Source organism: Xyrauchen texanus, chromosome 23 (assembly GCF_025860055.1).
Source record: "Xyrauchen texanus isolate HMW12.3.18 chromosome 23, RBS_HiC_50CHRs, whole genome shotgun sequence".
NCBI lineage: Eukaryota > Metazoa > Chordata > Actinopteri > Cypriniformes > Catostomidae > Xyrauchen > Xyrauchen texanus.
The window spans coordinates 43680216-43707155 of record NC_068298.1 but is presented as its reverse complement, the minus strand read 5'-3'; the positions used below and the strand labels follow the sequence as shown (position 1 = coordinate 43707155).

The 26940-nt window shown below is 39.7% G+C and overlaps 1 protein-coding gene across 3 annotated transcripts in view; it reads right to left on the bottom strand.

Moving 5' to 3' along the window:
* The window catches only part of LOC127617071 (rho guanine nucleotide exchange factor 9-like), a 144943-nt gene that overhangs the window by 25404 nt on the left and 92599 nt on the right, over positions 1-26940 (bottom strand). For all 3 annotated transcript variants that reach the window (XM_052088948.1, XM_052088949.1, XM_052088950.1), the window contains 4 exons: positions 23630-23862; positions 22895-23024; positions 14435-14566; positions 64-307 (listed from right to left, as the gene is read on the bottom strand). In XM_052088948.1, the coding sequence (XP_051944908.1) occupies positions 64-307; positions 14435-14566; positions 22895-23024; positions 23630-23862 (739 nt within the window). The remainder of the gene's footprint in view (positions 1-63; positions 308-14434; positions 14567-22894; positions 23025-23629; positions 23863-26940) is intronic.

Sequence of the window (26940 nt, the reverse complement as noted above, 5' to 3'; positions counted from 1 at the left end):
AGGTAAATAAATATAATTCAGATTACAGTATATACATTAAAAATAAAGACTTTTGCAGCTCACCAATTTTTTCATCCTCCTGCACCATCTTGCGTTCCTCGTGAAAAGATCTTAGCCAGTGTATCTTTTCCTCCAGTTTCTTGGCAAGAAAGATGTGAATCTCATCTGTGTCTATGTTGTGCAACTTAAATGCATTCTTCACACTGACGTTAAAGTCGTCATCTCGCCCGTCGATAGCATCTCTCACATCATACCTGTCCATGTCAATACGGCCTTTGTAGTAAAGTATGTCCCGTCGTATCAGGTCCTGAGGAGAGAGGCAGAGCTTGCTAAACCTGCTTTCATTCAGCAATGCACAAAACTCATCTTCACTTGTGACTTATAAAAGGCACTTTCCACAACTACAGTTTGGTGTTAAAGTTTTTTTTTTTACAGGATTAGAGGCACAAATGCATTGTTTGTCTTGTGTGAACTACTAAATTATAAATATATTAAGCTATTACTGTTATGAAAAGTAGCTCGTTTTTTAACGGTTCATTCTATATGCAGTGATTGTGTAAAAGTAATAGATTGTTTTGCACAAAATGTTTACAAAACTATATGTGTTGTTAATTAGGTTGAGTGTTTAAGAAAATAACTTTAAATATTTCCCAGCAAGGTAGATTAGATTCGATTCAGATTAAATTCAATGTTATTGTCAATGCCAATGAAATGCAGTTAGCATCTAACCAGAAGTGCAAATAGCAATATGTATGTATATATATTAGGGCTGTCAATTGATTAAAATCTTTAATCAAATTAATTAGATGGTGTCCTGATTAATTCAATTGTGCGATTAATCGCATATACAATTATTTGCTGAGAAAGCCCCTTGTATAACAATAATTCAATATATAATGATGAAATAATTATACATAGTTATCTTTTAAATATATATATATATAAATAAAATATTCAAATAATTAAAATGCATTTCATTCTTGTAGCAGAAGAGTTAATCAAATATAAGACCATTCAAAAAACAGCTTTAGAATACAATGTATTGTTTACTACCATATTATTGATCATAAGCCAATCATTGACACACAGTTCACAGCAATCCATTTCACAAGTGAATTTGTCAATCAGTTGGAGATTAATTATGAGGGCTTGTATAAGGACCGTCAATGTACACCTGCGTCAGACATTTACATTTTTTTTAGAAACAAGCCAGGGGTACACATAGTACACAATACTACAGATATATTTTACAATAATGCCAAGACATATTCATTACATAGTGCAATGTTTTTCAATGCTTTGGAGTTGTTGGAGGTACAAAGAGTATTTAAATAATATTTTAAGTCTTTACAAAAAAAGTGCAAATAGGGGCTTTATAGACATAAATTTACACTTATGTATAAACAAACTTGGCAAGAAAATTAAACAGATTAATCAGAAAATATTAATTTATCAAATCTGTGAAAACCAAAATTCCAAAAATAGGTGAGGGGCAGATTCATCTACAGCATTACAAAAGAAGCAAAGTGGATCCATTTCAGGGAGCATGTTTCTTAAATAAAGATTGACTGGGTAAAAACGGTGTAACAGTTTCAAACGGTGTAAAAGACACCTCCTTAACCTTGTTGGTAATTAAACATTTGTGAGGTAAAGACCGTACGACCTGCGTCAGACATGCTTGTGTCGCGTCTTGGGTGTGTTGCGTCATAAAAATAAAATGTTTAGGTCACTGTGTTAAGTTAAATCTAGTTTAATACTCAATCTTTAAACACATCTTGAGATCCCTTGGTTCGCCTTTGCGTGTTTGGAACGCAAGAACGTAACGCACGTTTGTGTTGTGTGTCCGCTGAAGGGTTGTTCATGTTTTGTTCACTGTAATAAACTGCGTGTTGCTCACACAGCTGAAATTTCACTTCCTGCCCTCTGGAGTAAACGTGTGGTACTACAAGCTTGCATTTCTCAGGAAAGCATTGCGATTAAATGCGTAACTTTTTTTAATACGTTATTTTTTGTTAAATTAATCGTACGTTATTAACCCGTTAAATCGACAGCCCTAATATATATATATAAATATGTGAGTATATACAATATGCGAAGTTATGAGATAGAGAAGCAGAGATCAGCTCAATGCAAACAGTACAAGGTGCAAATGAAGAAGTATAAAACTGAAGGTGAGAAGGAGGTATAGAATTATGTATAAATATGTAAATATATTTATATGGCCAGTGCCCTTAACAGTGCAAATGGCATCAGGAGGTAGAAGTTATGTGTAAAGAAATGTGCAAGGGAATGAGCAAAATAATTTTTTCGTTGCCACTGATCAGGCCAACCACCGTGGTGTCATCTGCAAACTTGATTATGGAGTTGGAGCCATGCTCAGGTATGCAGTCGTGGGTGAAGAGGGAGTAGAGGATTGGACTCACACCACTGTGGTACACCAGTGTTAAAAGTGAGGTTGGAGGATTTGTGGTTGCTGATCCTAACAGACTGTGGTCTTTTAGTGAGAAAGTCCAAAGTTCAGTTGCAGAGGGAGGGGCTGATGCCAAGATCATTGAGCTTGGAGATCAGCTTGGATGGGATCACAGTATTGAATAGCATCCTGACATACATGTTTTTGTCTGAGTGAGTCAGGTCGGGGTGAAGAGCTGAGGCGATAGCATCCTCAGTTGACCTGTTGGGTTGGTAGGCGAACCGATATGGGTCCAGTGTTGGGGGCTGGCATGTTTTCAGAGGACCAGCCTCTCAAAACACTTTGCTATGATGGGAGTAAGAGCAATGGGGCAGAAGTTGTTGAGGGCCACTACAGCAGCATGTTTTGCTACTGGTACAATGGTGGCTGTTTTGAAGCAGGTGGGGACAATGGCCTGGGTCAAGGAGAGGTTGAAAATGTTGGTGAAGACATCAGCCAACTGTTCTGCGCAGGCCCTGAGCACTCTGCCCAGGATGCCATCAGGGCCAGCAGCTTTATGTGCATTCACTCTGCTCAGGGTGGAACACATGTGACTGGAGGAAAATGTGAGCAGCAGGTCATCAGGTGGGAGCTCAGCTTTTATGGGTGGTTCTGTGTTTCCATGATCAAAGCGAGCATAAAAGGTGTTCAGTTTGTCTGGGAGGGTGGCATTACTGGTTGGGGGGGGCTGTTCGCTGGTTTGTAGTCTGTGAGGGCATAGATGCCTGTCCACATACGTCGGCTTTGTAGGCATCAGAGATGTTTTTATAAAGATGATCAAGCGTGTTGTCTCCTCTGGTAGGGCAAAAAACTTTGATAAAATTTGGGGAGTGCTGTCCTCAAATTGGCGTGATCGAAATCCCCAGCAATGATAAAAGCTCCATCCTGATGCGTAGTTTGCGGTTTACTAACAACAGAAGAGAGTTCCTTCATGGCTAGCTTAGCATTACCTGAGACTTATATTACATCTTGTAAAAAGGGGCATAATAGGTCTCCTTTAAAAGACACTTATGTGCTCAAGCTGACACCCCTGAGCAGAAGGCCTCGGACCAGGGAGTCAATTTGCCCAGAGAAGAAAAGGAGATTCGGCGTGAATTGCTGAACGTGTCAGCAATGCTGGCGAAGGTCATTGCTGACTTGGAGGATCTTGCTGTAATATGTTGATCAATCACTGCCATGGAGACAAAATTCACTGATATGGTTACAAGAGTGACGGATGTCGAGAAATGGATCGATTATCTGGAGTCATCGGAGAAGGAATTAGCTGCTAATCTGCTAGCGACCAAAGTAGATTGAGCGCCTCTGGGAAAAGTTGGATGACTTGTAATATCGTAGCCAGAGATATAACGTCCGAATTGTTGGAATTCCTGAAGATAAATGTCGAGATGTGGTGAAATTTCTGGATGGGCTCTTCCAGAGTCTGCTCGAAATAACAGGCCATAAGCTGGAAATCGAGCGAGCTCACAGGGTTCTAGCTCAGAGATTCGTGGAGGGAGACAGGCCCCGATCAATTCTGGCCAAATTTCTGAGATCATCCGATAAAGATCTTGTTACGTGAGGCGAGGAATAAAGGAAGGCTTTCTTGGAAGAACCACAGCATTTTCTAGTTCCCAGACTTTGCAAATTCGATTCAAGGAATGCAAGAAACTCTTATATCAACAGAAGGTCACTTTTGCACTGATGTTCCCAGCCAAATTGAAAATAGATGCTAAGGATGCCGTAAAACATTTACATGCTCACTGCAAGCATTGTTCTTCAGAAAGTCAATGTAGTGTGTAAATCATTTGGTGATACTCATGTTGCAGCCGAGTGGGCCTGACTCACTGAACATTCACTTGACCTTCCGAAAAATCTGAGCACCTTTTTGTTTCTTTTTGTAGTGGTTCCGCCTACCAGCTGCAGTTTTCCTTTGGTACAGTGTTGTGGATGAATCTGCAAGTTCTTTGTGCTTATTCCGCCTATTGACTGGAGTTTGTTTTAGTGATTATTGTCTGTTGTGTTATTCTGTTTTACAAAGTTTGTATAGAAACACCGGACTTGAGGATCCGACAGTCCGAAGACTTTTCTTTTTTCTGTTTGTTTGAATCAGGGGTTTGTTTGGGGTTTGATTGTTGCACTATTGTGGAATGTGGTCTTTATAATTTTGTTTTTGACACACAATCTATTTTTTCTAATATGTCAAAATGTCAAATGTTAGTATGAGTGGACTGTCTCTCTTCATGTGGAATGTGAATGGGTTGGGGCACCCCATAAAAAGAAGGAAGGTTATTTCTCTTCTTAAATGTAAGAATTATAGAATAGAAAATAAGCTTTATTGTCATTGTACATGTACAACAGAATTGGATGCAATCCGATCAGTGCAACAGGTATATAAATATATAAATATAAAAGAGCCTCTAAAAATAACTCTAGAATCTTTTTCACATATTTTTCCTGAGACCCAAGGAAAAAAGTGTCACCAAATTTTTTTTTTTTGTGATGTCCTACTTATTTGGGGTAATAAAAAACATTTTACAATTTAGAGTTTTTAAATTTTATTTTTATTTTCAATTTTACACCATGTCCACTGTAGTGGACCACAGGACCAATTTAGTTTGAAAAGACAGCCGAACTCAGAAAACAAAAACATTTACAGAATATGGCTGTAGAGTGATATTAATCCAACAATACAAAACAAAACAAAAGCAAATTATCATTCTGGATTGTTTCACTTGCTTATCAGTGATAGTCCTGGAACAGTTTAGTTATAAAAAACAGCCGAACTCAGAAAAAAAAAAAAACATTAACAGAATATGGATATAGAGTGAAATAAATCCAAGAATAAATTCAACATAAAAAAATCTAAAGTAATTATTATTCTGGATGGTTTCACTTGCTTAGTGGTGATACTCTTGGAAGCATTTTCTCTTCTTGGTAATGCAGAGAAACATCTTGCATTTGGTACACCTCATGTACATCTTGCTTTTGCAGCCCTTATTTCTGCACCTTTCTGCATGGTTGATTTCTACCATCTCTGGCATGTGGGTGGCTCCTAGTCTGCGCACAGATGGTTCGGGCTGCGGGATCCTCATTTTAGTTGGTGGCTCATACTCTTCTTCACTTGTTTCACTGCTGTCATCATGTTCTGAACATTCCAACAACTCCTCAGCCAGGTGCAATTTGAAGTCCAGGTACTGTTTGGTGTTCTTCGCTGGTCTGTTAATTGCTTTACTGTCAGACTTGTATTGGATCCACGAGTTTGTGATGGCAACATCAAAGAAGTGAGTAATTACACGCAATGTCCATTTCTTGGACCTACTTGACATGCGATAAAAGCTCAGCATGCGGTCACACAGGTCCACGCCACCCATGTTGTCATTATACTCCCTGATCACTGCTGGTCTTCTCACTGGGACATGGACTTTTTCTTTTTTGGACCATCTGTTGAAGACATCTTCAGGATCTTTCCCATGAACTGTGGAGGCCATTAGCACTGGTTTGTTGTCATACCATTTTGTGATTGCCAGCTCAGGACTCTTTCTGACCATAGACACTGATGCTCCTCTCCCCTCTTTTTTCATCACCTTGTCACTTGGCAGTTTGCTCTGCTTTGGGACTCGGTTCTTCATTATGGTTCCTGTTGCTGGAAGGCCCTTTGCCAGCAATGCATCCATGAGATTGATTGTTGTGAAGTATCGGTCGAAGAATAGGTGACTTCCAGTGGGAACAGACTCAACCATGCGTAGGACTGCTGCTTGTCCAACTCCCAGTCTTTGGCCATTGAATGTATTCTTCCCTTGGTACACTTCAAAATCCATCAGACCATTTGGAGAAGCAAGGACAAAGACCTTTAGGCCAGTAGGGTTTGGCTTGCCTGGAACATATTGTCTGACTGGACAGCGGCCTGTGAAAGGGATGATTTGCTCATCAATGCAGACCTTCTCTGTCTTTGGGAGGTTGAGGCAGCCTTGCCTCACGCGGTCAAGTAATGGCCTGACTTTCCAAAGAATGTCTGCCTTTGTTTCCTCTGTTATAGCCAGGTCATCCACAATCTTGAGTGAGCTTCTCAGCTTGAAAAACCTATCCCTTGTCATTTTGCTGCTTATAACTGGCACTTTTGTTTTTTTGACCCAAAACATTTTAATTCTGGGATATCCTAGGCAGGCCATGTGGATCGAAATGCCAAAGAAAATCTTAATTTCTTGTGGAGTAGTATTTAGAGACACTCCTCTAGTTTGTAGCTCTCTTTGATTTGTAAATTCAGCCAAATTCTCGAAAACGTTGTTGTCAATGTACTAGGAAAAGTACCGAATTGGACTCCAGTCTGCATGGGCAGTAGGGTCATCTTTACAGTCAGGAAGCCCAGGTAGCACAGGTGTGAATCTATTATGATGGGAACAAAACACAATAAATGAAAGTTAATAGGAATAATAATTAAACCTCAAACAAATATATTTGAATTTCAGTGGTATGGATGTGATATGGTCTCCTATTGACCACCCGTAAGTAAAAACTTGCAATGTTTAGCCAATTTGCATATTTCATGATACCATGTGGATAATCTTCAAGCCTCACTGATAAATTATTTTTATTACTGATGATTTATCACTGGTTGTAGTGAAGTGTGTGTGTGTGTGTGTGTGTGTGTGTGTGTCTAACTACTACAACTGAATAAATTATCCTAGAACTAAATAATTCATAATTAATTAATACGTGTTACACCTGGTCCACAGAGGTCGACGTCTTTCCTGCTCATCCCTTTCTGTCTCTGTGTCTGATTCTGTTTGCTCATCTGAGTCTCTTGCATTTTCTTCCTCTTCTTGTACATCAGGTTCAAATTCATCCTCATCTCTCTCCTCATCTGACAGGTCTAAGTCTGAATCTCCCTCAACTATCTTATAAAGAATGCTCTCTGCTTCAGTTCTGTCTCCTACAACATGGAGTCATTAAGTACATTTAGATGGTCCTGGTGTCCACTATAATTGACATTCATAAAAAGGATAATATTTTTAAACACAAACAATTTAACTGCTTTCAGAACTAAATTAATTATTCCTGACACTTTAATAAACAAATATATATATGATAATAATAGTAAAAAAAAACGTTAAAAAAGCAGTATTATACATACCTCTCTCCTTTCCATAAAATGTGCTTGTTGTTATGGCGGCCATATTTGATGCAGTGTAAGAGGTAGTTTATTGCATTCCAGCCAATCAAATGACATATCAATAGAAAGCCCAGGATGTCCTCTGTGCAGTACAGCAGGAATTGATAGAGTAGATCAAAAAATTCAAAGAACATTCATGAAAACAAAAGGTCCACTACAGTGGACACAAGTCAATGGGCGGGGTCTCAGGAGGCACATAAGCAACATTTCACTGCATGATACATCTCCTTATGAAAAAGTAACTCATCGCCATAATCATACGCTAGATTTAATTCTTTCATATGGAGTTGATGTTGATAATATAGAAATTCTGCAGCAGAGCGATGACATCTCAGATCATTACCTCGTCTCTTGTATGCTGCAATCAACTAATGTTACTCAATTTACACCACGCTATCGCTCAGGTAGAAATATTCTTTCGATCACTAAAAGATAGCTTCACTAATAATATTCCAGATCTATCTCATACACTCAATAAACCCCAAAGCCCAGAAGAACTTGATGAAATAACAAAAAATGTAAATGCAGTCTTCTCTAGCACCCTTGATATTGTCGCCCCACTTCGGTTAAAGAAAATTAAAGAAATAAGCCCTGCACCATGGTACAATGATCACACTCATGCTCTCAAGACAGCAGCTCGGAAAATGGAGCGCATGTGCAGAAACACAAAATTAGAAGTATTTCGTGGTGCATGGAAGGATCGTGTCTGTAGCTACAGACAGGCACTAAAAGCTGCCAGGTCAGCATATTTTAGTAAACTCATAGAAAATAACCACAACAATCCTAGATGTTTATTCAGTACTGTGGCTAAATTGGTTAGAAATAAAGCCTCAACAGAACCAGATATTACGTCACAGCTCAAGAGTAATGACTTCATGAATTTCTTTACAGATAAAATTGAAATAATCAGAAATAAAATTGGAATTATGCAATCATCTGTCATAGCACCTCAGAAAACAGTGCCTAATAATTTATCACATGCAACTTCAATCTTTCTCTGTCATAGGTCATGAAGACCTAACAAAACTTATCGAAACATCAAAAGCCACAACTTGTTTGTTAGATCCTTGTGGCAGCGGGGGCTCGGAGACCGCTTTTATGCCGCTCTCCTCATGCTCACTGGAATTAGAGACAGGTGTTAAGCATAATTTAGCTCAGGTGTAAGCGCCCTTACTGCTTTCCTCTCCCGGATGGGCGCCTGACCACGCCCCCGCTGCCACAATCCTATACCAAATAAGCTCTTAAAAGAGGTATCTCCTGTAATCTCAGAACCTCTTCTTAATATCATTAACTCCTCGCTATGCTTAGGACATGTACCAATAAACTACAATTGCAATTATCAAACCGCTTATTAAGAAGCCACAACTTGATCCTGGAGAACTGGCTAATTATAGACCGATTTCAAATCTCCAGTTTACATCAAAAATACTAGAAAAGGTAGTATCCTCCCAAATATGTTCATTTCTACAGAGAAATAGTATATACTGTATGAAGAATTTCAATCAGGATTTAGGCCTCATCACAGTACAGAGACTGCACTTATCAGAGTTACAAAAGACTTGCTCTTATCATCTGATCGCAGCTGCATTTCTCTTCTAGTGCTTTTAGATCTTAGTGCTGCATTCGACACGATAGATTACGACATTCTCTTGAATAGGCTGGAGAATTATGTTGGAATTTGTGGAGTTGCATTAGCATGGTTTAGGTCATATTTAGCAGACTTCTACCACTTTGTCTATGTAAATGAGGAATTGTCAAACCAAACAAAAGTGAAATATAGAGTGCCACAGGGATCAGTTTTAGGGCCTCTGCTTTTCTCCATGTATATGCTTCCCCTGGGAGATATCATCAGGAATCGTCGAATAAGTTTCCACTGCTATGCTGACGATACACAACTTTATATTTCTTCAAAACCTGATGAGATTTCACAATTCTCAAAATTAGCAGTGAGTATCAATGAAATAAACGATTGGATGGCCAGAAATTTCCTTGTACTCAATTCTGACAAAACAGAGGTACTAATTATTGGACCAAAAAACTCTAAAAACAAGCCGCTAAAATATAATTTGACTCTAGATGGATGTACTGTTACATCATCTTCAACAGCGAAGAACTTAGGTGTTATATTTGATACCAATCTGTCCTTTGAAAATCAAATTACAAATGTTTGTAGAACAGCATTCTTCCACCTAAGAATATTGCTAAATTAAGGCATATTGTTGCCTTATGTTGCTGATGCCGAAAAACTAATTCATGCGTTCATGACCTCAAGACTAGATTATTGTAATGCATTACTGGGAGGATGTCCAGCAAGATCAATAAATAAAATTCAATTGGTTCAAAATGCAGCAGCCAGAGTGCTAACAAGAACCAAGAAATATGATCATATTAGCCCCATTTTATCATCGTTACATTGGCTACCTGTTAAATTCCGTATTAATTTTTAAATTGTTTACTACGTACAAAGCTTTGAATGGTCTAGCTCCGCAGTACTTAAGTGATCTTCTGTCACGCTATATTCCAACACGTTCATTAAGATCGCAAAATTCTGGCCTGTTAGTAGTTCCTAGAATATCAAAATGCACAAAAGGAGGTAGATCCTTTTCATATTTGGCTCCTAAACTAGTCTCCCACACACTGTTCGAGATGCAGACACACTCTCTCAGTTTAAGTCTAGACTAAAGACTCCTCTATTTTGCCAGGCATACACCTAATTTATCCTCCAACCCACAATAAGGATGCTTTAGTTGGGTCTGCCGGAACCAGAAACATTGAGCATGATCTCTAGCTCTGCAATAAATTTAATGGCATCTATGCTTATATTATTTTATATGTTTCCATGTCTCAACTTCAGGACTCCTATCCTGAGGTCACCAGAACTGGCTGGATCCAGCTCCATTCCTGCTTCGTGTTGGATTCCACTGCTACGTGTCGCTGAATGATGATGACTAAATGCAGCCGGTGCCAGCCTAACATCACTTCAGTCTATTATGATGGACTTCAGAGGATGAACTGATGCCAACTCCAACCTGCATCACCTCGGGATGCTATTGATGGACTACGATCTTGAAATGGAATGCATAGACTAACTATTGCCAACAAAAGCCTTCATCAGCCAATTAACATTCTGTAATTGTTGTTCATACACTGCTCATATTACATAGCCATATTTATTCTGCACTATAACACTGCAATATATTTCTGTACCTGCCTATGTACCACCTGTCTATACTTGATTATCACATTGCACTTTTCTGCTTTTTTGCACTTCTGGTTGGATGCAAACTGCACTTCATTGTCTTTGTACTTGTACTCTGCACAATGACAATAAAGTTGAATCTAATCTAAAAAAAAAAAAAAAACAAGGACAATTGCATCTATGTGAACTTCTGCAATTAATCAAGATGGACTTCAAAAGACATTGATCATTAATCTTACAGTTCAAACACAATCAACGTTTAAACACTGACCCTTAACACTTACTTAGTTTAATCATTTTAAACCATGATTTTAACTATACACAAGTAACATTGGCATTATATTCATGATGTAAGTCAGAGGGGAACTGGCCCCCACAGTGAGTCTGGTTTCTCCCAAGGTTATTTTTCTCCATTAATGGAGTTTTGTGTTCCTTGCCACAGTCGCCTACAGCTTGCTCACTGGGGTTATTAATACAATTATTATGTAATTATTTTTAAACACGATGAAGAATCGTATTTTATCTAAATTACACAATGATGATTCATCGACTTTATAGACATTACAGTTTTATCGTCTGTTAATGCTGATCTTCTGTAAAGCTGCTTTGAAAGGCGCTATACAAATAAAATTGACTTGACTTGACCTTAATATTGCATTCAAGTAGTGTTTAGTTCTGCTTTTGGATAAAAACTGTTTTTAATCGATTTGTTCATGTTTACATAGTCCTGAAACGTCTGCCTGAGGGCAGCAGTTCAAACAGGGAGTGTCCGGGGTGAGATGGATCTTTAAATATGTTCTGGGCTTTTTTGAGGCAGCATGAACTGTAAAGATTTTCCAGGGAGGGGAGAGGGTAGCCAATAATCTTCTTGGTGGTGGTGACGACCCTCTGGAGTGCATTCTTCTCTGTTTCTGTGCAGCTGGCAAACCACACACAGATTCAATAAGTCAGTATGCTCTCTATGGAGCTGTGGTAGAAGGACAGAAGCACTTTTTGGATGAGGTGGTTCTTCCTAAGGATCCTCAGGAAGTAAAGTTTCTGCTGTGCCTTCTTTACCAGTGCTGTGGTGTTAGTGCTCCAGGTTAGGTCCTCCTCTATGTGCATGCCCAAGAACCGGAAATCCGGGACCCTCTCCGCATGAAACGTGCCGTGATAAGCTAAAACGAACCACCGCGATATACAGAACGGACCACAAAATGGTGCCGTGATATGCAGAAAAAGCAAAAAAGAAACATCTTTCTCAAGAAACTCGTCAGTCAATCATTGTTTTGAGGAATGAAGGCTATACAATGCTGAAAATTGCCATAAAATGTAAGATTTCATACATAGGTGTACACTACAGTCTTCAAAGACAAAGGAACACTGGCTCAAGAACAGAAAGAGATGTGGATACCAGATGTACAACTAAACAAGAGGATAAGTACATCTCTACAGTCTCTAGTTTGAGAAATAGACACCTCACATGTCCTCAGCTGACAGCTTCATTGAATTCTACCCACACAACACGAGTTTCATGTACAACAGTAAAGAGAAGACTCAGGGGTGCAGGCATTATGGGATGAATTGCAAAGAAAAAGTCACTTTGAAACAGAAAAACAAAAAGAAAAGGTTAGAGTGGGCAAAGAAACACATACATTGGACAACAGATAATTGGAAAAGTGTGTTATAGATCTAACCCCATTGAGATTTTGTGGGATTAGCTAGACTGTAATGTGCATGAGAAGTGCCCAACAAGACAGACTAATCTATGGCACGTGCTACAGGAAGTGTGGGGTGAAATGTCACCTGATTATCTGGACAAACTGACAGCTAGAATGCCAAGGATCTGTAAAGCTGTCTTTGCTGCATATTGAGTTTTTGATGAGAACTCTTTGAAGTGGTTTACAAAGTTTTAGTAGTAGTAATTATTCATGTTATTAATGTCCTAACTATACATTGTGATCAGCTGAATGCCACATTGGTGAATAAAAGTACCAATTTCTTTCCATAAGAGCAAAATCTGTATATTATTCCAAACCTTGCCAGTGTGTGTATACAGTATTATATTTGTAATACAATTATCTGATATTTTTTTACAGAATTACCTAATAAAGTTGTTTAGCAATAACTTAAATTGCACTACAGAATTCATCTTGATGCAAAGTTTAAAATGTGGTTTATACAATTTTATTTTTATAACTCACCAAGACTGCATTTATTTGATCCAAAATACAGTAAAAAGTGATATTGAAAAATTGTTCTATTTGAATATATTGTAAAATGCAATTTGTGATCAAAGCTGAATTTTCAGCATCATTACTGCAGTCTTCAGTGTCACATTTTCCTTCAGAAATCATTATAATATGCTGATTTTATAATATAGGCATATTTAAAGTGCATTTTACTCATTTACACCTGAACAGATATTTGCAAGCACAAGCTTTATTGATGATAATGAGGCAGCATAAACACTAGTTACAATATAATCTAAACATTCATATAATTTTTATATCATATTACATATCATACGGCATACAATTTAAATACATGCTTCAGCCAACACAGCATTTAAATGTAACTAATATTTGCTTATTAGGACATATTTCAAATGTTAATACTCTGAATCCTGGCTGGCAAGTCTAGAAACAGTTCCACTAGTAAAATATGTACATGTCTATATAAAATAGCATGTCAACTAATGAAAACTAAATGCCTTACTCGTCCAAAATTGTATCCTCTGCTGGATCAAGTCTCTCTTCAAAATACAAATGTTCATCGGAGTCCCGTTCTTCTTCTGAGGAAAATGTTAACTCTTCGTCACTATCCAGGAGTTTTCTCACTTGTGTATCGTGCTGTCTTTCAAACGTGCAGAAAAGTGAATGACTTTGTTTTTAAGGCACAGTCGTGGGCGTTTACCATTTGCAATGATCGTCTCAGTACATTAGCGTATGAATAGCGCACTCTGCTGGTGGGTGTGATCACATTAGAGATAATTTGCTGAGCCAGGAGAAACTGTAGGGTTAGGATCGCTTTGTGTCATACAGATTACATTGCAGGATGATATTAGTTTTTTATTTAAAAGTAGACATTAAGCTCTCTTTAGACATATGTTTCATGTTTGTGTGATAAGTATTCGCAGCGATTCAGTTCATTTTTGTGATGTGTTTCAGAAATATGCTCGCAAACCCAGAGACTGCTTACAGCTCACATTTTATTCTCTTTATTTTACAAAAGCACAAGGTTTTGTTGTTATTGTGAGTGTACACAAATAAAAGTAGACCCTTTATAGTCTCTAATGATGTCTTACACTTATCTGTATGCCTCAAAATGACACAGAATTTTATGTTGTTTCCGCTGCAATGACGAAAAAAATCCAGCAGGACGTGCCAGCGCGTCCGTCGACCCCAGAGGGTTAAATCAAGGTTGCTCAGTTCTACTTTAATATCAGACAATGAGTAATTTGTAAAGAATGACATTATGAAATGTTTAAAGCTTTCTTTAATCTCGATGATTTGTACCCAGCCATGGGTAAAATGGCGAGATAAAATAATATTTAATATTGCTGTAGGAGCATGATTTTCATACTGCATCCTGAGAATGTGAAACAAGACCCATTTTGTGCAGAAAAAGAATAATGAAATCACTGAATGTGACGTACCTTTTTGCACAAAACAAGCTGATGATCAAATAGGAAGAAGACTCGTTGCTGGCTCCTGCCGTACGGCTGATAGATCCACAACATCTCACCAGTGTAGATCAACTCTGAACTTCTGTCCAGAATATCATCACCCTAGAGAAATAAATAAAACAAACAAATAAAACAATAAGATTAGAGTTGAGTGATGACAGATAAGCTTTTATAATTATAAAAAAATAAGCTGCAATACCGTGGTCAAGCCAATTATCGGCAGCACGAGCAGCAAAAAAATCTTTGTGACGTTTTTGGTTAGAGTGTATGAGGAGTTAGAAAAAGTAAAATTTCAATCATAAAAACCCCATTATTATTTTTTTTAAATAACTAAAAATAGCTTGTTCTTAGAATCTTTGTCCAGTACTTTGTCCAACTGCTCAGGTAGTACTGGGCATGATAGCTATCATGCAGGAAAGCATTAAAAAGTTATAAACCAAAATAGCATTTTTCTATCTCCTGACCAGTAGGGGTTCCCAAAAAAGGTTAAGTGACAGAGACTGCTGGCAATGTGACTTTTGTGGCTTCCATGTATATTCCCATCTACATACTCCATAGACCAATGGCATATATTTCAATTTAAGATTAAGATTCAACTTTATAGTCATTGTGCAGAGTACAGGTACAGAGCCCATGAAATGCAGTTGTTTTCGCATTTCCCAACTAAGCTGGAGCTCAGAGTGCAGCTCCTGGAGCAGAGATGATCAAGGGCCTTGCTCAAGGGCCCAACAGTGGTAGCTTGAACCCCCAACTTTTCAGTCAGTAACCCAGGGCCTTAACCGCTGAGCTACCATTCCCCCGGCTCCCATAGTAACAATTACTTCTCTGATAGGTGGATCTTACTCAGGACTGTGGGCAGTAGGGCTGCTTGATTATGGCAAAAATCATAATTACGATTATTTTGGTCAATATTGAGATTGATGATTATTAATATTGAGAAGATTATTAAATTACTCATTGACTTTGGAAACATCATGCATTTATTGAACTTTAAAAAAAAAAAAGCAGTGTATTTCCTTGAAATTGAAATGTAAACTGCACTGGGTGGGCTATTGTCATATGATAATTATTTTATGTTACATATGGTACTTAAATAAAGATAAGCCTCCATCGCCACCATTTACAGCAGTGGTGCTCACACTTCTATGGAATGAGATCTACATTTTCATAATTGTTACATTCCGTAATGTTTGCAGTTTTTGCTGAGCCGTCCGTATCTTCTACTCTGAGTGTCTGCAGATGCAGCTGATTTGCAGATTGGCTGTTTCTGATTGTGTGCCTATAAATTAATCTTTAATGTCGAACCCTGATTAAATATTGTATTCAACATTCTCCAATAACAATTCTTTCTTCTGCAGTATAGCTCCTAAAGTAAATGTATGTTGTTTTCAAGGAGTTTTAGATATTATTTTAGAAAACAAGCCAAAAAAGACTAATCAAAAACATATTGTTTCAGTGTATAAATGGGCTAAGACTACACTCTCTCACCTTTATTTTCACTTACGTTTAAAAATATAACGCCAGGGTGTTTCATTGCAAAACAGATTGTGGCACAAAAATAGTTTTATCTCGATTATCATGTGGATCATAATCGTTGCAAGTCAAAATCGTAATTGAAAATAAAATAAAATTTATCGCTCAGCCCTAGTGGGCACTGTAGTCCTTTGCCAGAAATACAGCAAATTTATTTAAGTCACGTAGGGCCTTATATACCATCAATTAACAAACTTTAAGCTCATGGTAGTGTAACGGTGGTCATCCAACAATGAAAAAAAAAAGAATTTGAACACAAAAAAAAAAAAGAGAATCGAACCCAGGTCTCCAGTGTGGCAATGTGGAGTCCTAACCGCTAGACCACAGTGACGACTACCTTCTGCAGTCGGCAACAGTGTTAGATCGACTCTCAGACCCAAGGCCTCGGAAAAAAAAAACAATCGTTAATATTCGGGCGCCAGACAAGTATACACCTGTCACACAGATTTATAATATCGTCCCGGATAGCTATAACAACCACCCATTACATACAAAAAGAAAGAAAAAAAACGAAACTACATAAGAAATTATATGCACTTTCTTTAATAAGATTAGAAAGGTTTTTCATCTACACAATTTACTTCAAAAATAGTAGAATAATAAACAAAAGAAAAATCAACGCTTTAAATCACAGTAGCACTATATCATGTTAAAAAAAAGTAGAGAGAGAGAGGAAAACAAAAACAAAAAAGAAAACTAGCACTCTGCGTTAAATCTGCAGTGTGTGCGTGTGTGTGTGTGTGTGTGTACGAATTGATTTCGGGTTTGGGGATATAGCAACGCCACACTGACCCAAGTTGGCAGCACAGGTGGTCAAGATGAGTGACTCGGGAACATCGGCAGCGTCAGTCCGTCTTTGCGCCTCCTCTCCACGATGCCCGAAAACACACTCTTCTCACATAATCCACCCGCAATAACAGCATCCAACGGAAATGTGACACACTCCACTCGACAGTCGAACCGGAACCCCTAAACTCTTTAAATCATGCCACTATATACTCATTTCCGTTGTTAATTATCCTCTCCTCCAATCGTGCCAGAGTATAGTTTGGGAGGAGGTGACAGAGAGTGAAGGTACTTAAAGGGGCAGTACAAAAAAAAATATCTATATTGCTACACTCTCCCCCCCTGGCTGAAACAACCCATGGTTGTTAAGATAGAAGAATAAAAAACCCAAGAACTCCTCCTCATCTGAGGTTTCTTGAAAGAGGTCTGGAAGTTTCCTCTTCGCCTGGTCGTCTAACTCCTCAGCTGTTGGAAAACACATTTTAAGATTGCACACATCTTCTCCAGTGGCCTCCAACGCTATGCGATAATTCAAAGGTCCCAGTTGTTTCAGAATCCGGTAAGGCCCTTTCCATTTAGGTGCCAATTTTGCGCTAAACTTGTGTTGTGCAATCGACTGAGGAAAGTTTGAAGCCATACCCGGTCTTTGATTTTGAAAGTGATGTCTTGTCTTTTTTTGTTATAGTTCCGGAGTAGTTGGTTTTTGGCTTTTCTGCTGCTCTCTCTAGCTTGAGATTGCAGTTCTTGTATGTGACAAACCACATCATAGGCGGAAGCGTCCGGAGTGAGATTTGGACCGTGAAGTATTTTATCCATTGGCCCGTGGAGTTTCCTTCCAAGCTGCAATTCTGCAGGGGTTACTCCAATGGTCTCCTGGATGGCAGAATTCATGGCAAATCGCAACTCTGATAAGAACTGATCCCATTTCGTGTGGTTGTCATCCACATATGCCGCAATCATGTTTTTAAGAGTTCTGTTCACACGTTCAGTCATGTTAGTCTGAGGATGATATGCGGTGGTTAACTTGGGGGTAACTCTCCATTTATCACATACTTCTCTGAACACAGATGAGATGAATTGGTTGCCCCTATCAGAAAGAAGTCTGGAACTCCCCACCGAGTTAAGATTTCTTTTCTTAGAATTGTTGCAACACTCTGAGCAGTGACGTGTCGCATGGGGAAAAACTCAACCCATCGTGTGTAATAATCGACAAAAACCAGCAAGTACTCATTTTGCTGTTTACTTCAGGGTAGTGGGCCCATAATATCTACTCCCAGCATTTCATTTGGACGAGTGGTGGTAATTGATTGGAGTTTCCCTGCAGGTTTCTGGTTATCATGCCTGAGGGTTTGGCATGTCACACAACTCCTGACAAGATGTTTCACATTAGTCCACATTCCTGGCCAAAACGCTACTTCCTGGAGCCGTTTATAGGTTTTATAGATTCCTCGATGGCCGCTTAGGGGGTGGGAATGATAATGCTGTAGGAGTGTCGGCCTGAGACTGCTGGGAACATACACTCTATAGTGTATTTGCTCATTCACTAGGTAAGTTTTGTGATACAACTTATCCTCTACCACTTCATATTGGTCAATTTGTGGACTTTGTTTTTCCGCTACTGCCTGCAATATAGTTGTTATTTCACAGTCTTTATACTGTTCCTCCCACAGTACATCATCTGACACTGGAAGCTATGGGTGTTTGTCCGTCTTTTACTTGTTGTAAAGGGTGCAACATGCTGTGATGGGAGAACTTGCTGTAGTGGAAGACCTGGACAAAGCATCAGGGGCTATGTTTAATTTTCCTTTACGGTATTCAATGACGAAGTTGATTTTTTGCAGTCTCAGGACCCATCGGATGAGGCGGCTGTTGGTTTTGGTGGATCCCATGACCCATTGCAGAGCGGAATGGTCTGTGACAACAGTGAAGAGTTTATATTCAAGGTAATGTTGCCACTTTTCCAAGGCCCACACAACTGCCAGACACTCTTTTTCTGTTGCTGTGTAGTTGACTTCTGCCCCAGATAAGGTTCGGCTGGCATAAGCAATAACCTCCTCTCTGCCTAGATCTTTCTGCTGTGTGAGAATAGCACCCAGTCCTGTGTCGCTGGCGTCTGTATATACGATGAATGGAACTCGAAGATCAGGGTGGCCGAGAATGGGGGGCGACGAGAGGCATGCTTTTAACTGGTCAAACGCTTGTTGACACAGCATCGCCCATTTAAACACTTGTCCTTTTTTTCATTGAATTTAGGGGCTCAGCAATTTTAGAAAAATTTGGCACAAACCGGTGGTACCATCCAGATAAGCCCAGGAACCGCTGAACTTCCTTCAAGTTGCAGGGGGCAGGAAAGGAGCGAATGGCCTCAACTTTACTTGGATCAGCCGTGATGCCATCAGTGCTCACCACATGACCCAGAAAAGTGATTTCTGAGAGACAAAACTTAATAGTCAAGTTAATAGTCAAACCAGCAGTTTCCAGCCTGTGGAGGACAGTCTGAAGGTCACAGAAATGCTGGTTCACAGAGGGAGAATAAATGATGATGTCATCAATGTAGACAAAACATATTTTACTCTTTAGCTCCCCCAGGACTGTCTCCATTAGCCGCAGGAAGGTAGCAGGTGCATTTTTCAAACCAAAAGGCACAACATTGAAGTGATATAGACCTGCAGGCACGATAAAAGCAGTCTTGGCTTTACTATCAGGGTCCATTGTCACTTGCCAATACCCGCTGTTGAGGTCTATGGTAGAGAAAATGGATGCCCCAGAGAGTGATTCTAGGATCTCTGTGATATTTGGGAGGGGGTAATCGTCATTTTCTGTAGTTGCATTGACTTTACGGTAGTCTACACAGAACCTTAGTTTTCCATTTTTCTTTGGAACAAGGACTACTGGTGAGGCCCAACCAGAATGTGATGGCTCCACAATTCCTTCTTTCAACATCACCTCCAACTGTTCATCCATTGCCTGTTGTTTTACAGGTGACAACCGATAGTGCCGTTGCTTGATAGGTACCTGACAGGTGGTGTAAATGCGATGTTTCAGGACTTCCGTTCATCCAGTTTGGTGAGTACATACTCGTGGGTTGCTTTCTAGGATCTGAAGTAGCTGCTGCTTTTCCTCCAGGGGTAGATGCGCTTTACTTACAGCATCCAAAATTAGGGTTGCATTATCCACACTATCAGTTTGTAGCATGGTCAAAAAAGGTTGGGGAGGAGGAACAGCACTTAACAGGGAAAAGTTTAGTTTGCTTTTGCTGGTTCTATTGCCTCCTTCATGGGTGGCGTGTTAACCAGGGGTTCACTGGTATTTCCAGGTTGAAATGGATATTCTTCAGCAAGGTCAGACTTGAAGGAATATTTGTGATCATGGACATTAATCTGCAGGCCACTAAAAAAGATAAAGTCCAATCCCAGGACGATGGCATAAGCAAGGGCTTTAGAAGGGAGGACAACAACGGGTAATGTAATGGCTTTACCATGTAGATGAATAGTGGTGTTTATCCATCCTAGAGGACTCTCACCTTTGCCATTGGCCAGATAGAGAGGACCACAAGACCATGGTTGGAGCTGGTCCTGGATGGCAAGCTGCTTCATAAGGTTCTCGTGAAGTAGCGTGTAACTTGCTCCAGTATCCATGATGGCTTTCCCCATCCAAAAACCAACGTGGATTGGGACTACTAATTGCTGTGGTATAGTCATGAATGCAATTGATCTTGAAGTGTTTGAGATACTCTGGGTTTCTGCTTGTGACTGGGATGTACCAGAGGCTGCTACAGTGTTACTGGAAGGCCGTCCCCCTGATTTTGCAGAGTGGTGAGAATACTTTCCATGGGTGAACTGTTGTTGCCCAGAAGACTGATGAGAAGATGGACGTACATACAATGTGCAATTTCCTGGAGGATGTGGTCCATTACATCTCCAACACTGTACCGGTGGTTTCTCAGCAGGTCGGTTGGGTTGGGTCACTTGGTGTTTTTGTGGATTGGCTTGTTGTTTAAGGCCCACACGCCCTTCATACCGAAGCTGTTCTTCGAAATCCTTTTCCAGTTGGTGTCCGAGTAACCAAATCTTCAACGGTGTTCACCCGACTCCGCAGCTGACTTGCCAGGTAAGGCTTGATATTTTTTAAGATCATTTTGACAATCTCGTTTTCTGTTAGAGTGGTCTTCCATCTTTTGCACAATGCACGATAAGTGAATGCAAAGTCTCTAACTGATTCTTTCTCCCCTTGAACCCTAGTACGGACACGTTCAGCCAGCTCATCCTCATAGTCCTCGGACAGGAAAGTAGAGAGGAATGAGATCTCAAATTCCTTCCAAGTAGTTATATTAAAACGACTTACTTCCCACCAATCACGTGCAGTGCCATGCAATACTGTGCGGAAGGTTGCCAGGAGGTCTGCATCTGTCAAAGGATGTAGAGCTAGAAAATCTTGACACTTGGTCAAGTACAATAGGGGGTCAATATCATCTGTATGCCGCCCAAAAGTGGGAAAGGTTAATTTAATATGGTTACTTTTTACCATAGGGGTCGATATAGGGGTTGAAATAGTTTCTGGTGCTTGGGGTGTTGGGAGTGTAATACTTGGAACTTGAGCTGTTGTTTCTTTCATTTGGGGTTCAACAGTTTTCTTTTTGTACACTTGGAAATCATTTTGCAGCTCGGCTACACAGATACGACATTTGTCAATTTGTGTTTCACATTGCTGAAGATTTGTTGTTACCTTATCAAGGCCACCTAGAAGGGTGTGTTGGATGGTTTGGATATCCTGTTGGACCTCTACTCGTAGCCTTTCCACCTGATCCAGAACTGCAGAAGTGATAGTTGATTCCATTTTCTGAATTTCCTTCGAGAACATCAGTTTCACAGCCTTAACCAATTGGTCTGTCTCAGCTGCCTCTTGTTGTTTAGATGCAGTCAGTAGGTGAGAACCTGTTGCTTGTTGGTCTCCACCTTGCCTGAAAGATCGTTGATCTGGCTTTCACGGTGGGAAGAGGATGCCTTTAATACCTGGGTAAGCTCATTTACAGTTTTCTCCTGGTTTTTCACGAATTCCCTCAGATTGTCCCAGTTACCTTGTACCTGATCAGTGAAATGGTGAATTTCCCTCCCAGGGGTTGGAAGGATGCCGGGCAGGGCATGCTGATCCATTGAGGAAAGAGACGTAACATCAGGGGACGTACAAAGTTGCATGTTGTCAGATTCTGGGGCCCAAGTGAGGGGCTACACTGATATACTGCCTCCTCGAGCAGGGGAGAGCATCCGCACCTGGGTTCCTGGATAGGGGAAGCTGTATGGAGTGGAAATGTTGGGTGGTGCATCCGGTTCATCAATGTCCACATAAGTGGAGTATGGGGGAGGGGTAGTGGCCATGTGTGGTAATGTTTGGGTGTATTTCAAATGTTGGAAAATAAATGAAAATCAAGATACTGTATGGGCAACAGGGGTTTAGTAAAAAACAGCTTTTTTCTCAATAGTCAATTTTGAACATTTTCCCCAAACACCATCAAAAAAGGAAAAAACCCACCAGATACATATTCAAAAGCAGACAACACTGCTTTGGGAGGAGGTGACAGAGAGTGAAGGTACTTAAAGGGGCAGAACAAAAAAAAATATCTATATTGCTACAGTAGGTCTGTCTTGAAATGTTTACAAGTTAGTGCTAAACATCACTTTTGCTATGGAGAATGTTATTTTATTCATGGAACCCAACTGTTTAACTGAGCATCTGTTCATTGCCTTAACGACTGCAATTCTAAAATGATCCCTGTCCAACTTGATGGAGCTTAAGCATTTTGCTAAGAAGAATGGTAAAACTAAATTGTGTCAAAACTCTTCTCTTTTCAAGTCCATAATTGTGCATTACATTATTTTTGGATTTCTATTTTTAATTAGACATTTTGCACGTTTTAAATCCAAATGGAGGAGCACATAATACTTGAAATACACTTTGCCATGAGAGCAGAAGTTTAGGGCTTCGAGATCAATATAAATGTACGAGTTCTACTGAGAGTTGTGCTGCTGGGCTGTCAAAATGAATATGGCCCTATTAAATCAATACACCTAACAAAATTTCACAAAATCCCAAAAGAAACCTCTTCAAACGCACCTCCCAATCCAGCACCGAGGCCTGCCACTGGACGATCTTGTTAATGTTCTCCAGTCTTCTTTTGCGTTCATTGATTTGTTGGGTAACATTTCGCATGACAGCCAGTGCTGCTGCCACATAACGATAATCACTGCAGAACAAAACACAAAATGATAAAGAATTACTGATGATACTAAAAGCAGATGACAACTTCACAGCCAGAATATTTACTAACTTTAATTTACTGTAATTTATATATATATATTTTTTTTTTGCTTGGGTAATTCTAGAAGCAACTGACTGTCTGAACTTAAAGGGGCATTCACACCGACAGTGATTTTAAGTGACAAACAGGCCCGGCTTCACGTGGACCCGGGTGGGCCTGGCCAGCACAATCACGCGTTCGGCACACCTTGGTGAATTACACCCCCCACCCAACCATCCAACTGTTCGGCCCACCCGGAGGGTCCTATGGCACACCAATCTCAGAACCGAAGCCAGGCCTGGTGACTATCATTCAATCATTTTCAATGAGACTAGCCAATTTGAGGTGATATGATCAAAAGGGACATCATGAGAAACAAGTTTAAGATGCACTACAGTGACAACCAATGGGAGTGAGAAGGAACACATACTAGAAACCAGCAGAACTGTTATTAAATCACTTTTAGCATGAACATATCTTAAGCTTTGGTTCAGGGTGCTGTGCAACCACACATCCAGTAGATTTTACATGTTTGTGTCTGTGTGTGTTACCTATGTTCCTGCGCTGTGTATTTCAGCAGCTCTGCCAGCTGGAGTGGATACTTGCAAATCTTCTGCACAGGAGTAAGCAGGAAGCCATCAATAGCGATGTCAATCATCTGCTGGAGGAGCCGACAGGCCTCGAAGAAGTGCTGATAGCGGCCATCCTTCATCAGCTTTGAGAGTTCCATGCAGGCATCCAGATGGTTGTTGCAGTACTCTGAGTATATCCAGAAGCCATCTTGCTGTATGGCAGACAAAGGTAAAAAGCTCATTCCAACTATACGGTTTTGAAGAATCTGTTAAAGAAGTACCTCATGCAAAATGCCAATACCTTTACATAGCAATTGTTGGGCCTCATCTATTCAGATATAAGACAAAAGGCAGGCCTAACACAGTCGTAAAGCCTGACTGAGGCCCACAAAAACAAAGTCATAAATCTTGCTGATAAAAACCGTGCCAAAATCAAACAAAGGGAGTAGAAAACAGACTACAAATCCCATGAAGCCTTGCTCACTTTTCAACTGTGTGAAATTCCAAAGGATCGAACTCTCGACTCCTATTGGATGAGGCACTCAACAGAACGCACCTCAACTATGATGTCATCAGGAGTAGAAATACCCAAGAAATCGTTCTCTACGCTGCTTCCAGTGACTTTGTATGTAGACGTGGCTCATCGCTGCTCTCAGGTGTTGCCTCGTTGCACAAGGAAGAAGTGTGCAACTTGAAACTGCGGCCATACAATCTCCATCTCGCTAGATGAGTTGAGATTATATTGTGTTCCACCGAACACTTTAACGGATCCAAAGGAAACCGCCGAGCAATCCGCATCTTCATCCATTTGCCTGCAGAAGTGAGGAAAGTAGAATTTCCTTCCCTCTTCAATCAAGATGGCGGGCTGGCGGAGAAATCAGCGACGTCAAGAATCAGCAGCCGTACCGCCCGCCGACAGAATGTGGAAACGGCTTCCCGTCATCAACCGAGCCTCGAGGAACCGAGTCGGAGTCAAACGACGGATGAACACACATTCTACACGCGTCCTCATGCGATCCGAGTAAGAGGTTAACGTCTGGGCAGAGATAGAATATTTAGGTGTGTTATTCTTGTGGATCAAGTTTCTTGCTTGTAGAGTTTACGGACAATCTCATTGTTGCTAATAATATTCAAGCTATTGATGTAACAAACTGTTATCACAAAAGAGAGTTTGCTGTGTTGTAATCAAACCACGTTGGACTGTTGTGTATTTACACCATCACGGATGAGACAGGCACACTGTGTTTATCCATAACAGTTGCCTTCTCTCCCACGATCGCGAAACCGGCTTCGGCCGCACTAACCACACACACGCGCGAGACCTCTAGTAGATAACTTTGTGATAAAGCTCAGCTTTGTCCCCCGAGTTATCGGGGAAGCGGAGACATGCTGTAAACGGGTAGACGCCATTAATCGGCTTCTCTCCGCCCACATTCGCGGCCATACTCTCTGTCTGGAAATCTCACGTGACGTACTCTCCACGAGAATCACATCCGCCATTTTGTGACACACACACACACACACGTTGTGTTTCCATGTTTTATGGGGACTTTCCATAGACATAATGGTTTTTATACTGTACAAACTTTATATTCTATCCCCTAATCCTAACCCTACCCCAAACCTAACCCTCACAGAAAACTTTCTGCATTTTTACATTTTCAAAAAACATAATTTATTATGATTTATAAGCTGTTTTCCTCATGGGGACCGACAAAATGTCCCCACAAGGTCAAAAATTTCGGGTTTTACTATCCTTATGGGGACATTTGGTCCCCGAAAAGTGATAAATACACGCTCACACACACACACACACATACAGGCATATGTGGTTTATGAGACCAATGTGTTTTTTCAGTGGTTTACGGGGACCCACCTTTCCCATCATCCTGTCAACTTAAAAGTCATGTCAACATTTTTTATTTGATCTACAGAAGACAAATATCACTTTAAAAATAAAATTTCACTTTCACAACATACATAAATAAAAAATTTGACATTTCACAGGCTTATGGGGTCAGGACGAGATTGTGGTTTATGAGGCCTGTTTATATACAATACACAAATCCAGCCTCTTCCTGGTATAAGGGGACCGACAAACATTACAAGGTCTATATAAACATAACATTATATTTAACCTCTTAAAACACACTGCCAGGTCCTGGAAGGGGGTATAGCTACACTAACATTTATGCACAATCCAGTGATCGGTTCTTGTGCTCAAACCTGAATAACATGGAGGCAAATGCGCCAGGACCTCCATTTCTTTTCCTGTGTAAGGCAAACCCATCGTGTGTGATCGCAGACATTATCCTTTCCAAGATATGGAGTGTACAAAATATTTATTTCTAGAAAAAAAAAGAATATCTACTAATTTAAAGGGTTCTTCTTCTAAAACAACCATGAGTTTATAGTTATTCAATGTAGTTAATTAATGACAAGCCTCTTTAATTGGCATACAGTGTTAGGTGAAAATTTAAGTGTAAAACAAATGGTTAATAACTAATACATGCTGTCTATTTACTGCATTATTACACTAAATTATAAAAACAATAACTACGTTTCTATCCAAGGATTTTTTACGAAAAAGGTTTTACCGCATCAAAATAAAGCTGATGGAAATGCAAATCACTGCTAAAATTTCAGTGTTGACAACATTTAACTCTAGGGCATAAACTCTATGTCAATACTTCAAATGTCACAAAAACACGGTTTGGAAACCGGCATTAACTGTAATACATTAAATGTAGTGTCACATAACTCCAATCGTTAGCATGTGTTAATAATGACGACGCTATACATCCTTGAAAGCAAATTGATTGTAGATGATTCTGGATTGATCTTAACAGCAGATCTGATGCTGCAAACAATTCTGTGTCACGACACTTCCAGGAGAGCAACACAAATATCTCGTATCTGCACATCGACAAGTGCACATTGAACAAATGATCGGCCACTCTTTGAGATTAATTTAATCATAGTAGTCATCCGTTTATTTATTAAAAGTTGCTAGACAAATATGAGGGACATAATGCAGTTGTGATTGTGATGCTTTAGATGAGATGATTGTTTAAAATATTGAATATCAGGAATGTATCATACGTGTAAACACTGATATTACATATATGATACAACAAGAAATTTAAATTTGGTCCAGTGGAATAAACATCTACATTAAAACCTTCAAGAGCATCATTCAGAGAGTAATCATGTTAAAACATGTTGTGAAACAAAGGTACAAAACACTGTCACTCAGTGATGGGAATAAAACAAAACAACTAAAAAATACC